At 43.2% G+C, this 16,391-nt stretch overlaps 1 protein-coding gene across 1 annotated transcript in view; it reads left to right on the top strand.

The window, feature by feature from the left end:
• Positions 1-16,391, top strand: part of UTP20 (UTP20 small subunit processome component) — a 66,005-nt gene that overhangs the window by 20,535 nt on the left and 29,079 nt on the right. The window contains exons 20-30 of the mRNA XM_054203800.1: positions 617-696; positions 1,364-1,607; positions 2,571-2,774; positions 4,609-4,699; positions 6,658-6,743; positions 7,301-7,426; positions 8,042-8,208; positions 8,729-8,937; positions 11,926-12,069; positions 15,037-15,116; positions 15,758-15,984. Coding sequence (XP_054059775.1) covers positions 617-696; positions 1,364-1,607; positions 2,571-2,774; positions 4,609-4,699; positions 6,658-6,743; positions 7,301-7,426; positions 8,042-8,208; positions 8,729-8,937; positions 11,926-12,069; positions 15,037-15,116; positions 15,758-15,984 — 1,658 coding nt within the window. The remainder of the gene's footprint in view (positions 1-616; positions 697-1,363; positions 1,608-2,570; positions 2,775-4,608; positions 4,700-6,657; positions 6,744-7,300; positions 7,427-8,041; positions 8,209-8,728; positions 8,938-11,925; positions 12,070-15,036; positions 15,117-15,757; positions 15,985-16,391) is intronic.

Genomic DNA, 16,391 nt, shown 5'->3' with positions numbered 1-16,391 from the left:
GCAGGACTTGATTAGTGTTTCACAAATGCATAAAGGACCAAGAAGTCCCTCACAGTTTCCCCATCTCTGACTTTTCTGTCCTTACTGGAAAACATCTAAATCGTACTAAAGAGTAAGGAAGACTTACCATGGTGACAGCTGAGCTAAGTACTGAAATCAGTGTCTGCTTTCAGTATGACTTTATCTTCTTGGTTTTTCCCCTCTGTTGTATGATTAAAAGGGATGAGATTTTCCCTTCAAGCTAGTGAATTAATAAAAAAATATTAAACCAGCTCTCCAAAAGATATGTCCGTGCTAATTCTTCCTTTGGTTCTATATATGATAGATGGATGTATGTACAGAAGTCAGTAGAAAGCTTGAGAAGATTTTGACTTAATTTGAGTTCATTTGAAGTCGTGAGATACAACCAGATTATTTTAATAAGAATTGACATTTGGGATCCATGAGTAAAGGCAAGGGAAGTGCTACAGCTGTATTGTGCAGATGTCCTGTCTTCGGACATCCACATCAAAGCAGTAATCAAAGCCTCTGATTGTGTTAGTTATTAACTTGCCTACTGACGCATGGCTTTCCTTTTTTTTTCCTTTTAATTTCATGCTGTCTTATGCTTTGTTAGTTCTCATGCAAAGGAAATGGAGAATAAACAGTTCTGGAAGGTCTTATATGAACATTTGGAGAGAGCTGCTACCTATGCAGGTAAGTCACATTGTTATGACAGTAACCAAGCTAATTGTGAATGACATGACTGGATCTTTGTGTGCCACAAGTTTATGTGTGATGGGGGAATTCGGAACCAGGGCTCTTGACTTCCGGCATCATGCCCAGGGCAGGAATGGAGAGACCTGGCAGAAAACTGTCTCCTCCCATCCTAAACACCAAGAAGTGGGTAGAAAAGGCACCTGCATTACAGGAGGGAGTTGCAGGTTGTGGGAATCCATACAGGAGTTTTTTCCCTGCTTAAGGCTGGCTCTGCCCAGACTGATCAGGATCAAGGACAAAACCTTTATAATGAGACTGACCGTCTTTCCGCTCCATAGATTCAGTGGAATTCCTGCAAACAGTGTCTGTCTTGGGTGTGCTCTTGAGGTTTACCTATGGGTGTATGGAATCTGTGATTTCACCACAGAGCCATGACCACTTGTGGAATTCTCTGTTGTTCAAGAGAGCTGAGCTTAACTGAGATGCATCAGGACTGTAAGGCATCCCAGAATACTTTCTAAGCAATGTGGTCTTTCAGGTCAGTGTTAAATACTGTCTAAACAGTTACAGTCACCAAAAGTATTACTTTTATAATGGAGGACTGATACCTTGCCACTGGCAATTATGGAGTAACCTGAAGAGATTTTCTTCATCTGTTCTGCAGAAATGGAGCTGCAAAATGAACTAGATGAACAGGAGGAAAGCATTGCTGAAACAGAAAGCGAGAAGATGCCAGAAGGAGGGGTGGGGACTGTCTTCCTGGAGGAGCTGAGGACTAGAACAGATTGTAGTGAGCGGCTGGACCACACAAACTTCCGTTTTCTACTGTGGAAAGCGCTGGATAAGTTTCCTGACAGAGTTGAGCCTAGGTCAAGGGAACTTTCTCCACTTCTTTTGAGGTTTATTAGGTAAGTAAGATTTATTTTTCAGTTGAGAGGACACATTCCTTTCAGCTTGTTGCTGAGCTTTAAGATTATGGCTATCCCATTATAGATGTAATTTCCTGAATGCGTGGCTGGTGAGATCTTTCTAGTTTAGATAACCTTTTGATTGAAATGTGGATTCTGTTAGAAGAAACATCATGCAAGAAGCAGGCTGAAATGAAACTGGCAGTACGTTTCTGCTGCGTAGTTACTCATTTATTGACTTGCCACTGTCGCAGCCTCATTACTCCCATTAGGGAGTGATTTCAGTGGAAATAAAGTTCCTTTTTTAAAAAATGAAAATATATTTTAATTTGGAATCACAGAATATAAAGATGGGGAAAATACTGTGTTTTTTAGAGGCTGATTTAATATCCTGCCCCTGGAGGGACAGCAATAGTGTCCTTGCATATGTGCACTTAACAGATAGCATGACGCGTATGGGGGTAGGTGCGATGTCATGGCAGGGCAAGGTTTCCGATATTCCTTTTCTATGATGAGAAAACCTATGTTTTGCTTGCCTTCATGGAAAAATTGATCCGTACTGTAGTAGGTTAGTTTCCTCACTCTGACACTTCCATACTCACTGTTCACCTGCCCAATTGAGCAATCACAACCATGCCCTCCACATAGCCTCTTTACAGACCTCTAGTAATTTAGTGATCCACGTCTCTTCTCCTCTCCACCAGGTACCGCCAGTTTCCTTTAGTGTATTTCGTCACTGCCTTATATCTCTGCAACTTGTAGGCAAAGAAGCATATTACTTGCTAAAATATGCTTCTTTAGGAATTTTTAGCCGTATAGGGTCCCATAGTGCCATATAGTGCCACTAATAATGAGAATGGTGGATTGTGGTGTTTCCAGTTGTTCTTGCCCTGAAAAATGGTACACTTCTTATGCTTCTTGATTCTTTCCTTTTTTTTCCCTTTTTTTTTTTTTTAAACATAGAAATGAGTACTACCCAGCAGATTCACTAGTGGCTCCATCTCAGGATCTTAGAAAGAAAAATAGTGGTACAGTAGCAACAAAAGAAGTACCTAGCGAAGATGTGAATGATGTTGCTATGGAGGAGGAGGAGGAAGAAGAAAAGGAAGAAGGGGAACCAATTACTGTAGGCCTACCAAAAAGGAAAACAAGAAGAGCTGCTGCTAAGTAAGTATTTTTAGTTTTCCCTTGCTAGTGCTTTCATGGACAGGCAGGTTCAGCAGCTCACGTTGAGATAAAAGTTATGCTTGTATATATATATTCCTTTCTCTTCTTTTGCTTGCACTTCCTCATTTTTCAGTGGATTATAAGCACTTTAGAGTCAGAAACTCTGCCTGCACAGTATTAAACATCCAAAGACCCTGCCCAGGTTTTATCATTATCTCGCTACCTGCTGGCAGTCTGTGATTTGTGTTACTTTAAGCAAAAATTATGTGGTATTCTGAAGCCATTCTGAAATTTTTGAAGGCTGTTGTACCTGCATACCCCTGGCTTCTCTGTGTGTATCTGTTAGTCTTTTAAAGCGATGGGCATTGCCAGACACTTTGAAAAATGAGACTATTCATGTATGTATTTTAATATTGGGATTCTGCTATTGCCTCCCTGTTATAAATCTTGGTCCTGGTCTTCTTCATAGGAGCAAAGATTTTTATTCAGTGGTGTTTTAGACTGAAGCAACATGCTGTTGTGCTGTCATTATTTGCAGTGCTGAATACATGGAGAAAGTGACACTTTGCGTGAATTCTCTACGATTTCTCTGATCAGAGTCTTTTAACCCTGATGACCCGTATCAAATGTCCATTACAAATACATCACAAAGATTTGCGGTTTGCCACTTTTTTTTTTTTTTTTTTTGCAAAGTATGGCCCTTGTAGTGACAGACGACTTCAAAATGTCACCTTACATGTTGGAACATGATGAGTATTTGATGTGTAACCTGAGTTGTCATTTAATCCCAGGTGTCTTATAGGTGTTTCGTTCTGTTCCCAGATTCTGGCTTGTATCTGTAAATAAGCAGCAATTAAAATACAATGTCAGTCCCAGATTTTTTTTATTTTTTTTTCTGAACTTCCATCTCAAAATGTCCATGTACTTAAGTGGAAACAGTAGCTCCTGGCAGCAATAACAAAGGCATAAAAAATTTACCGGAGGCATGTTAATGAGTTCTGGAGTGACCTCCCTTCGTCTTTGCCCTGGACAATTCACGCGGTCAGGTCTGTGCCGCAGTGGGGCAGAGCTCTTATGGGGCTGCGCCATGGGAGGACCCACACCTGCCCCAAGCTTGGCGTGGGGTTGCCAGAAGGCATTGTGCTTATCCTTTGGCTGAGCCCAGCCATGGAGGAGAGCAGCCCAGTCGAGTGTCTGAAGAGTTTAGTGTAAAGTTCTGTGGGGAGCAGCTGGATGAGGGCAACTTCTGCCAGCCCCACAGCACATATGGTGGTGGAGATCTCTCGCCTTCCTTATCCTGGTCTCCTCTCTCCCCTCACACAAAGTGGAGGTGGGGCAGATGTGGGGTGACACAGACACTTCTACAGGCACTGACTCCCATCTGTGCTTGCAGCCCGGCATAAGTCCAGCACAGTCCGTGGCTAAATGCAGCTCTTAAATGTTGATGGGAGTGAAATGGGCACCAGTTAAGGACAAGTAGATAAATAAATTCACCCATTTCACCCATTTGGTGTTCCAGGCTGGGCTGGCAGAAAGAAGTAAGCTGCATCCTGACTGTATTCCTTTCTCGCCAAAAGCTGAACCCATCTAGTGCTACTGAGGAAAGAGCCTTCTCTGTGCAGTGAAGTGACATCTGGAAGGAGCTGCTTAGGGGGAGCAGGATACCTCTTGCTGTGTCTCTGAAATGGAGACTTACAGACTTGGGATCCTCTTGTGTTGGTTTTTTCTTCTTTATTGTTAATCAGTTTTAAAGAAAGTTCCCCATTTGTTTATGATAATGCAGGATTGTCTCTTCTAGTCACTTTAAAAATATTTGTTTTGTTTTGTTTTACAGGCAGCTAATAGCCCACTTACAAGTTTTCTCTAAATTCTCGAATCCTCGTGCATTATATCTGGAGCACAAGTTGAACGCATTATATACCCAGGTGATGCTATTTGCTGGCTTTTAGAATTACTGCTAATAAATGAACTTGTTCTTATTTGAATGCAGTGTCCGAGACTGCAGAAGCCGGTCGTTCTCTGAACCCAGCCATGATAGCTGAAAAAGGATTTGCCCTCGAGAGGGCTTCCTAGCAGGCTTCACTTGAAATGAGCCCCTTTAGCAAAGACCTGCTTGAGATACCTGGCTTAGTTTGCCAGGAGTGGCTCAGGCAGACAGATCTGGTAGCAGACAAGTAGTAGTCTGTGGCAAGGTGGAGAGGTGGCTGTAGAGGGAGTCTGTTCCACTTGCACAGCAGGATCTGGAAGAGGATTTTGAATCCAAAGCTTGGGTAAGACCCAAGGAGATTTGTCCTTGTCCTACAGTGTTGTGCCTACAAAGAGTATTTTCAGTGTGAACAACAGATCATTTTGCATCAACTGTTCTTTCAAAATTATTACAGTTTTCCATGTTTCAGCATTTCTCCTCGTGACTTGAGGTACAAAATGTGGGAAACTTGTGATCCTCATCCTGTCTAGCACTGGCGGAGGGGACATGCTAGATCCCTGTGCTAGATGGTCATGGCCATCATTATGAAAAAGCATACTTCTGCAGAAAGAGAGGAAATACAAAAAACAAATATTTTTTGTGTGTGTCTGAGTCTCTCTGTTTTTCTTTTGTTAGTTTGGTTTTAGTGACTGATGGTACTATTCCTTTGCCTATCATAGGCTTATGCACTGTCAGTGCATAGTGTTTAAGTCACTGTCAGTATCAACAACATAAAACCTGAAGATAAACAGAGATTAAACAAATAAGCAGGGAACACGGATTAAAGAGCAGAGCCTAGATAATGCCTGTCTAGCCAAAAGTCTCTTCCGATTTTAAGTAAGGGAGGCAGGAAAACAAATCTAAGAAGAAATGGGATGGGAGGGGTAACAGTTTATAAGAATGGCATAAAAAAAACCCAGAATTTCTTCTTGAAGAATATCCCTTTTGATAAGATTCCTTTTTGAGGGATTTCCCTGAAGAAATTGTTGAAAATAGGACTCTGAAGACAGATTCTGAGTCCTTGTCCTATGCTCTTTTAAAGGGTATTTTTTTCATTTTACTGTGTTTTGTTGGTTCCCGATTAGTGGATTTGTTCATATCATTGGCATTTGCTCTAGTTGTTCCCAATCTGTGTTCTCTAAGGTTGTGGTCAGTGGGCTGTAGAACTATATTAAATGGTAAGAACCACTTAGTTCCCTGGGTTTCACCTGGCACCTGATGTGGGAGTTGGGAGGTCCATTCATTACTCCCCAAATTTGAGACTCTCTAATGAACAATCCACTCTGTTTCAGTCAACCTCAGAGTTTGGCTTAGGAAAAGAGTTGGTCCGTGTGTTTCCTTGCCTGTGTTCTTAGGAAAATATTGAACAGATGTGTACAGGTCAAAACAGTGTGCGAAGAACAACCTCAAAACTCTTATAGAGAGTTTACTTCATCACTTATTGTTTGCCATTTCTGTGTCTTGGCATATGTATTGTCATGGCTGGCGTGTCTGTCTGGCGTGTCTGTATTTTGTGTTTGTCACAGGAAAGAAAGACGGGTATCTTGGGATGGTTTGGGTAGTCTGCTTTTTAATCCAGTCTGCCCAGATACACAAATGATAACTGGTTTTGGCGGTTGAAAAGGCAAGCTAACAGTGATCCAAAAGACAATTAAAAAAAAATAAATGTTATAACTATGCTATGTAGATGGGAGGGAAAAGTATATAAGAACTACCAGAAACCACGTCTGCTTTTTATGAGTGACAGTTGTGTATCACATCTTGGCTTTATAATCGCAACACGTGCATTCTGTTTCCATTCTGATAAGCTAGTCCAAAACCTGCTTCAGCTTGGAGCTTTTGGGTTGTTCCGCTATTTGCAGTAAGCGCTTCTGTCTCCTAGATAACGACTCATGTTCTTTCTTTTGTCACTTGCAGTTACTGTCCCATCTAGACCAGAATGTACAGAGAATAGCTCTTGACTGTATAATGACATACAAGCATCCTCATCTACTGCCATACAGGTAAAAGCTTTTATGTTATCATCAGTGAATGAGCCTGCTGTTGTATCAGAAGCCTGCTTGGGGTCAGTTGCTTCCAAGAGAGAGCCCTGCCTGTATTTGTTGAAGACACCTGTATAAATTTTAATTTTAGCCAGCTGTATATTTCCTATCTAAAACAGGAAATAAGGCCCTGAGCTTGATCGGTGCCTTTTTTTTGTTTATAGGAAAATGGCAACGCTTTTGTTCTGCCCCAGAAGATTGCGTGCTTAGTAGTTGTATCTTTTTCAAAGAGGTCTTTTGTACTAATGCTTTATAACCACTCAGAGAAAGTGACAGCATAAAACTGTAGTTCGTGCTTGAATAATCTCTTCAGAATGTGTCCAGGAGCTATTTTCCTATGTAATTAGCTTGATCTTGGTGGATTTTTTTAATATTTTTTTGATAAAAGGGTGGGAACATGGTACTTTAATATTTTATATACAGCACAGATTAGATCGGTAGGTAAGCAGGTATAGATGTGTGTGTCTGTTTATTTTTACAACCCCTATCTGCCCTCAAATAGTGTTTCTTACTTTCAGGGAGAACTTGCAAAGGCTTCTGGAGGACAAGAGCTTTAAAGAAGAAATAGTGCATTTCAGTATTTCTGAGGAGACTGCAGTAGTAAAAATGGAGCATCGACCAGATCTCATCCCTGTTCTTATGAGGTGTGTCACGAAGTGCAGGTTTAAAAGTTTAATGTCAAAGTACCATAAGCAGAGAGTAATGCTGCTGCTTCTCATTTTAAACAGTTGAGATAAACCTATGGTTAATTGTATGGTTTGACGACTTAGTTTGCAATGTTCTGTATGGTTTCCTTATTAACACCTTTATATAATGTATTCTGCAAATAGTGTTTTCTTTAAGAACAGCATTTTGGTAAGTAGTGCTACTTCTTAGGCTTACAGAGAACTGTGAGATCATTTCAGTTCACTGAGTATTACCACTTAATTTTATTAAGATACAGTGATGCAAGTTATCATACAGGTTGCTTCTTCAGCAGTTGCTGCCCTCAAGCAAGCCTGGAGGTATTCTAGTTTTATACCTGAAGTCTCCAGCAAAGCTCCTATTGTAGTAGCAGAGGCTGAACTTTCACTGGGATGTTTTGGGGCACTGTGTAGTAATTCAGTGGAGACCCTGAAGGCTGGGGGGAGGTGACTTCCACTCAGTTTGTTCTCACTAGGGAACGTTTTTAAATGAAATAGACTTTCTCCTGCAGAATAAGAGACTAGGAAACAGATGGCTTGCTGAAAGCTAATGCAACCTCTTTTTGGCTCTTGAAGAATTCTCTATGGCAGAATGAGAAACAAAACAGGGAACAAAACACAGGGCAAGTCTTCAGCGGGCACTCGCATGTCGATCGTTCTTCGATTTCTTGCCGGCTCACTGCCAGAAGAGATACGGATGTTCTTGGATCTGCTCTTTGAAGCTGTGAAGCAATTCAGTAATGGTAGGTACAGGCAGTAGAACCTGGGGGTATGGATGGTACTTCCTGACCTGTAGAGATGTGGGAGGATAAATACGCTTAGTACTGTTATGTGCTTCAGTTTGTCTCTAACAGTGCCTTGGAAGGATGAAAGTGAAGTTTTGATAAGGAGTGGGATTCCCCTGAGCTTCTCCTTGCAAAGCACGATTGCTCTGTTATACGGGTCAGAAAAACTGAATGTCTTGCTACAGCTGTGCAAGTAAGCTCTAGCAGGCCAGGAATGAACAATCGCTGGCGTCGTAGGCTAGCCTGCATACGATGGCAATAAACAGAGGTTGTAAAGTGCTCTGATTACTGTAGCAGTGGGAGACATCTGAGTGTCACAGAGAGATGGAGACCTGGAGCTGTGGTTACTTAAAAAGCTGAATGTGAGGAACTGTAATTTAGGGCCAGATCATACTATTTTTCATTGAAAATTATTTTCAATAGTGGGTATCTTTGTGGTGCTTCTCTACATAAGTTGCTATCCCTTTGCCTATTGCAGGGTCTTGCCAGACTGCAGTGCTTCGAAGTATGTCAGAGCTGGATTTAGCTAAAGTCCTGCCTCTTGGGCGTCAGCATAGTCTCTTCATTGTTCTCGAAGTTGTGTTGAAAAACATAGGACATTTGATCCATCAGTACCTGCCTGAAATTCTACAGATTCTGCTCTGCATGACGGCTGTGGTAGCCTGCATCCTCCAGCAAAGAGAGAAGGTATGATATATGCATACAAACATGTAAATTAAATTCCTTTCCCTCCTCCTCCCCTTAGCTTTCACATGTACATCTTCACTGGTTCAGATAAAGATAAGTTTAATGCCAGCATGGAGTGAAGCTTAGCAATTAGATGTCTGTCAAAATAGAGGCCAGTGATATTTTTCTGGAAGTGCTACAGGGCTCAGGCAGTGCAGGCAGAGTTAATATATTTAGAAAGCTGCTTTGGAGCGCATTTTTTCTTGAATTACCGAAGAGAGAGTTGGAAGTGATCTCTGTGCATTGCTGCCTGCCTGCCCTGTGGACAGACAGGCAGGAGGGGGAAAGGTAAAGGACGTAACAAGATCTTGTGGCAGGAAGTTGAAATTGGCCTTAAAGGTGTAGTTTTTGGTCTGCAAGGATAAAACATTTGAGCAGGGGAAGGAGAGGATTTAAAGTTCCTTGCCTGAGGACTTCAGAGCAAAACTTGCCTTTGAGGTATTTTGTAGTGGTGCTAGACTCACGGGGAGCTCAGAATTGTGGGTGATGACAGTGATTATCTACAGTGATTGTCTCCTGCCACGAGACACAGGGAGAACATGCCTATCAGCCAAGCTAGAAGCATGTTCATCTCTGTATTGAGAGCGTCGCAATTTGAGTTCTCAGCTACATATCTGCAGAGCACTGCAAATGTTTTTTCCCTTGCTGTGCGCTAGCTGTACATGCAGAAAGGGTCAGTTGAGGAAAACATTCTGTTAAAGATTGGCTGCACCTAAAGATGGGGCATGTTGACTTACCACTGCCCTGTGTCCAGGACAGCAGCACAGAGATCCTGAGCTCTAGCCTAGTTAGCTCAGGGGCTCTGTTGGCGGCTGTTTGGAAGCTATGACATTGAGCCAGGCTTTTCTGTCTTGCTGAAACCAGTGCCTTTGCCAGGCTTCAATCCAAAGAGGAAAAGGAAAGCTGGAATCTAGTCTGGTGCAGAGCCTGATCGTATATTAGGTGTGAAACAAGCAAACTGCACAGTCATCATCTTCACTGCAGTGTTGAAAGGAACTATAAGATGATAGACTGAGCAAGTGGTGTGTTGAAAGGAATTACGTGATAATAGACTGAGCAAGTGATGTTAGGTAATGAATGTTTTGTCTCTATGTGTGTATATTCTTGCCAAGACCCATCTGTGAGCATTCGAGGTTAGAACTTGTCTTGAAAACAATCCATCAGACAAAGCAAGCCCTTGCAGTCAGGCGGCATCCAAGGTCCCATAGTTGCCTGCGTAGCTGAGCAGAACTTTGTAACTGTCTTCGTTTACGAAGGGGATGAGCAAATTTTGGGACAGCAGTGTTCCACAGTCTGACTTAAGCAATGGATTGCGTGTGCCTACATGTTTTATACTGGGAAAAGGGTTTTAAAAGCTGCTTCATGCATTGCTGGGATAATTGCATTTTGCCAGGGTTACCACAGTAATTCCGTCATCGTTGTGTAACGTGCGGAGTGACAGTCTGCCATTCGTCTGAACTTAATTTAGCACTTCATTAGCCCATGAGATGTTAAAAGCTCAAGGAAGAGTGTGAGAAATCTGTTTACCTTGGCTAATGATTAGAAGACATTCTTGGAGTTTGAGAGTAATTTATTGCAGGCTGATACTGCCTGGAGAGTTAAACATCAACTTTGGCTGTTTTGAGCCAAGTTATTAATTTACCATTTCCTACCGTTCATGTTCATTATTGAGTTTCTTTGTCCTCTCAAAGACCTGATCTCAGAGGACTGCTCTTAAGGCAATTGAACAGTGAGAGACCCAAAATTATTTTGTTTGGGGGTCACCATTAGCAATAGCAGCCTCGTTAGTGCTTTCTTTGGCCCTTTAAGCAGCTCATTTGCTGCCTGGAAGCTGACTGCACACCATTAGTAAACGTTCAGCACAGCTTGGGACGTCCTGGACAAGAGCATGTTTGGTTCCTTTTCCACCATCTCCTCTTTGTCTTTTTACCTGTGGTGCAAAGGTAGTAAGTATATCAGTGTATTGCATGATAGAGGGTAGTCTCTTCAGAAGTACATGGGTACATCAGATAAAAAAAATGGTGATGTCTTTTAGTGAGGCTTTGACACCAAAGCTGCTTTGCACAATAAGAGATACAAGTGTTCGTTCTAGGTGGTGGATCAGGGTATGTACTGGAGACCCAGAGGAACCCAAACTCCAGTCTCGGACAGTGGCCTTTATTTGCTCTCACACAGCTCTGTTGTTTCCGAGACTGGAGTTCGGTACCTCTACACCGTGAAGCTACCTCATGTTTGTGCTGTGAGCTGCATTGCGCAGTATCAAAATAATTTAGGTTACTCAAGTCAAGACTCTTCTCTGGGAGAAGAGTCAGAATGCAGCAGTGCATGAATAACTTCATGATTAGATGTGTGGCTGATTTCCTTACTGAAAAGTTTTCCCCAAGAAAGGCTATGGAACGTAAGTGCTAAATGGGTACAGGAAGCATCCTCCTGTAACGCTCCCCACCACACTTATGGGAGGAGGTGATTCGCGTTCTTGCTTTCTCTGTTCCTCCCTCGTCTCCTTGTCTGTTGATTTCTTTTCTTCCCAATAGATCTCAGCGTGCAAAGTACGAATTTGCTTTTGAGAGCCGGTTTGGGTCCTTTCCTGTGTAAAACAGAATTATTTAAGCGTCAGGGCTGAAAACATTAACTGTGTTGTAGCTTTCTGCGTATTGTGCAAAAAGGGCAGATGCTACTTCAAACCTATCAGCATGTATTTTCATGAGCTGAAGGAGTAACTGTGTAATTGAGTAAGTGCAGGAACAGGCACCTCTTAAGAAAAATTTCGGTCAGCGGTGAGAGGTAGATTGCTACTGTGAACAAGTTACAGGAGAAAACAGAAGAACGTTGTTATAGTTCCAGCAAAGTTTCTATCTCTGGTCAATGAATTGCTGTATTTAATTTCAGAGCAAGTAGTTAATAATTGTTCTGCAGAGGTCTTACTGGGGTTTTGTTTTATTTTTACAGGTCCAACCTAGGTTGATTAATCCACTGAAGAATTTGAGACGTCTTGGACTCAAGCTTGTGGCAGAATTTTTCTCTGATTATGAGAATTACAGCTTTAGTGTGGAAGAGATTGATGCAGTTTTTCATGCAGTGGTGTGGCCTCAGGTAAGTGTTTTCGTCTTCTTCCAAACCAGCTTGTGTAGTTCGTACTATGCAGAGGACTTCGGTGCAGCTGGAGGACTCCAGCATCATGTCATCTTCCCCCTCTACTCTGCGATGGTGAGGCCGCAACTGGAATTCTGTGTCCAGTTCTGGGCTCCCCGGTTCAAGAAGGACAGGGAACTGCTGGAGAGGGTGCAGCAAAGGGCTACCAAGATGATTAGGGGACTCGAACACCTCTCTTATGAAGAAAGGCTGAGGGATTTGGGTCTCTTCAGTCTGGAAAAACGACGGCTGAGGGGGGATCTTATCAACACTTATAAATACTTAAAGGGTGGATGTCAGGAGGATGGGGCCAGGCTCTTTTCAGTGGTGCCCAGTGACAGGACAAGAGGTGACGGGCACAAACTTGAGCATAGGAAGTTCCACCTAAACATGAGGAGGAACTTCTTTACTTTGAGGGTGGCAGAGCACTGGAGCAGGCTGCCCAGAGAGGTGGTGGAGTCTCCATCTCTGGAGACATTCAAAACCCACCTGGACGCTTTCCTGTGCAGCCTGCTCTAGGTGACCCTGCTCTGGCAGGGGGGTTGGACTAGATGATCTCCAGAGGTCCCTTCCAACCCTATGATTCTATGTCAGCTATGTCTGTCAGAAGATTGGATGTGGCCTCCGACGTATTCTGGCATTCTGTTGTGTCTGTGCAAAGCCGGTTCCTTGGCTCATCTCTGATTAGTCCTGGAATAATCAAGTCAGAGGCTGAAGTACAAATTAATTAGTCTGAATAAAATGGATTCCATTTCTTTGTTCTTGAGCCACAGAAGCAGACTTCTTCCCTGGATGCTTCAGGGAAGCAAAATAATGCTAGTCACTTCTAGGTGTGCTTTGCTACTTTTCTGTGTGACAGTTTTTTGGGCCTGTGGTAGGGGACTGCAGAAACAAATGCTGCTGCAGGAAAGGAAGGAGCCAGCAGGGTCTGTTGGTGGGCTGTGCCTCCTGGGAGTCTGCCATGTGAGCACAGCAACAAAGCACAGGGTTGTGGGCTTCATCAGAGAAATTCAGATCAATTCTGAGTTGGGAAAATTGCACTGTTGTGAGAGGAAGAGAGAACACACAGTATTGAAAATGAGATTGTGCTGGCCACGTCAGTGCACTGACAGCATCTAAGGTTAGCAGGGAGGGCCTGTACCAGCTGCTGGGTTGTCTCTGCTCTAAAGGCAGTAGCCTCCACCCAAAAGGTAACTGAACAAGATGGGCCGTCTCCAGCACAGCTCTTCCACTGAGACTTCTGAAGTACCCTAAAGTAAAACTGCCTTGCAGCAGAAAAGACTGTCAAAGAGCACCAGGAATAACTGCTGTGATTTGTGAAACCCCAGATCTGCTTCTCTAGACATTACGTATGTTTACTCCTACCTTGTTTCTCTGCTTCTCCGGTAACAATGTGTGATGTGTAGTACGTGTATGTGGACAAACAGTTAATAAAATACTTTCAAGCGGTGCATATAGTTCCGTATTTCACTGAGCTGGGCAACAAGGAGTTGTATGTTCCTTTTCTGTCCGTGGAGTCTTTTCAAGGCCAGGGTGCCACACTGGCGAAGCAGTGAGCTCTTACTGCAGCCCCAGAGCAGTTCAAGCATGTGATTCAGGCTTTGAGTAAGCAAAGCACTTAGTTCTTTGCGGGAGCATTGTGTTTGGAAAAGCTGAGTAAATCTGAATAAGATGTAAAATTGTTTTTAGTTAGAATTTCTGTTGGCCTGATAGCTCTGTCTTCCTGACATCTGGTTTTGAAGCTTGGGTGGTACTACGATCTGGAAGCTCCCTCTAGAGGGAGTTTCTGCCGGTGAACTCCATGAAGATTTGGTTTTGGCAGAAGAATCGTTTGACGTGTGTTCTTTCCTTTTTCAAGGCTATGGAACTGAAGTGTATAAAAATTCATGGAGAGGGCAAATTATTTTAAGCCTGTTGTACTTGGAATCGGAGTTTGCTGCTCTTCATACCCCAGGTGCTTGCTGCAGAGGCTCATTATCGTTACCCTGCACAGCAGCATTCCTGCAGTATTGAATTAATGGTTTACTCTTCATTGTACGTCATTCAGAAAAGCTCTGTTTTATGCAGAGCAATAATATTATCAGCCTTTGGGGGCAGGGGAAGAAACTTTCTAAGACCCTGGCTGTGATGGGCAGACCAACCTTCTTTTCTGTTACCCTCAGGTCTTGAGCCCAGACTGAGCCAGTCCAAACCCCACATGTACCATTCCGGCTGTTGCCCCCAAATGCACTGGAGCCTCCTCTGCCTGTGTGTTTACTAACAGTGCCCTGCTGACAATCCAGCTGTGGTCAGGGTGGAAACCCAGCTGTGTGACTTGTGTGCAGCCTGTCGAGTTGCAGAGAGGAGGGAGCCAGAGGCGTGCACTGCGTCTCTTGTCTGTGCTTCATCATGTGAAGGAGCAGCAGCTACTGTGTGGGGCTTAGGCTGGGTGACTCTTAGGTGGGGTTGTTTTGGACACAGAACCCTCTTAGGAGATCCCGTTCCCCAGGTGCGGTGCAGTGCTCGAGCCTCCCCCTGAGCAGAGACGGTGCTTTTGTAGCAGCCAAGGCCATGGGGACATAGAGGAAATGCTGGAATGGCAGGTGCTACGGCCAGGGCATGGGAAATGTGGGAGCAGTGAGTCTTGGATGTCACTCTTGAGATCTCATAGGTATGTTTGGGAGAGGTGGCTAGGTCTCTGCAGCAAATATGAGGCTCCGTGGGGAGGCACTTTCAAGGGGAGGACAAAAATGGTAGCTGGAGTAATGTAGGAGTAAGGTGATCTAACAGTGGTTCCACAAATATTGAGGGAGCTGGAAAAATGATGATGAAATTCTTTTCTAAAAAAAGTAAACTATAGCTTGTAGTGGGGTCTTTGTTAGAGATGAGGTTTTTAAGTGGCTTTACCTACTTGTGTTGCATTGGTGTCTTGATTTTTGTCTCCTTTAGGTCTGCAGGTTGGCTTCAGAGAGTCAGTATTCTCCAACTTTTCTCCTCAAACTCATTCACACCTGGAGTAAGAATCCCAGGTAGGTGTCCTCACAAAGAAGCATGAGTACTTGAAGGAAAAAGGAGCGCATTACTCTAACAGTTTAAGAATAATTGTGTCAAAACCCTTATTTTCTTTTTGCATTAGGCTGTTATTCATTTGATAACAGTCCAGATACAGTTGGGAAGCTTTCCAATTTCTGCAGTTACTCTCTTTTTAGTGGCCTGCTTTTCCCACATACGAACAACCAAGCAGATATGTAGCCCAAAACCAGCTGACGGGTGAGGAGGAGGGCTGACTTCTTAGTATGTGATGTCTGTGTCTTGATCAATAACTTAGTCTTTGGAGGTGGGGAGTGAGTTTTACAATGTATCATTTCATTCATGGTTTTTGATTCCTTATTCCTTTCTAGTTTACGAAAGAATGTGAGCAGGTTCAGCGCAGAATCTGCGACTGAGATTCTAACACAGAGAGTTGTAAGAGAGCGTTTTTTGATGCAGATGCTGTGAGAAATTCCAGGACAGCTATTTTTCATGACACTGCTGTTCTGTGATTTTTGCGCTTTTTTCCTGTTTGAGTTAGGGAAGAGTCATCATCCTTTTGTGTGTCTTTTTGCACAAAAGAATTATAAAGTTCTAAACTTAAATTTTCAGCCTATCTTTTTTATAATCTTCCTCTCAGGTATTTCCCCTTGCTGGCCAAGCAGCGACCGGATCACCCAGAGTGTGATATACTGTCAAATGTGTTTGCTGTGCTGGCAGCCAAGAATTTGTCTGAGGCCACATCCAATCTTGTGATGGACATAGCTGATAGCCTTCTCAACAGCCCAGATTTTGAACCCACGGAGAAGGCTTCCAGTTTGAGCGTGACTGACTGTGCTGTCATGGTCACTGGAGACGTGACAGAAGGTATGCCTGCATGAGAGTCGTGAGAGGCCCGTTGGATGCTTTGGATGGAGGTGTTAGATTATGTTGAGGTTGTCTTTGCACTGCCTGCGAATACCAGGGAAGGCAGCCTCCCAGTGGAGATAGAAAAGTCAATGTACAAATTTGTCTTGACGTGCTTGAGAACTGTAAAGTCCTGCTTGCCTTATATCAGGTGAGATTCACATTTGAGTGTCAGGGTCCTGGACATAGATAAATTCCTTATGAAGAGGGAGAATGTTTGTGTTGTCGACCTTGTCTTGTCTGTGAAGCTTTGAATGATAGGATAACTTCAAGAGCTGCATTGCTGACTTGACTCAGAACCTAACATCAAGTTTTATGTAAAAGCCCACTCCCTATATGCACATTGTCATAGAATCATTTAGGTTGGA

This window comes from Rissa tridactyla, chromosome 1 (genome assembly GCF_028500815.1).
Source record: "Rissa tridactyla isolate bRisTri1 chromosome 1, bRisTri1.patW.cur.20221130, whole genome shotgun sequence".
NCBI lineage: Eukaryota > Metazoa > Chordata > Aves > Charadriiformes > Laridae > Rissa > Rissa tridactyla.
The sequence above is the reverse complement of the archived record's forward strand: the minus strand, read 5'-3'. Positions and strand labels throughout refer to the sequence as shown.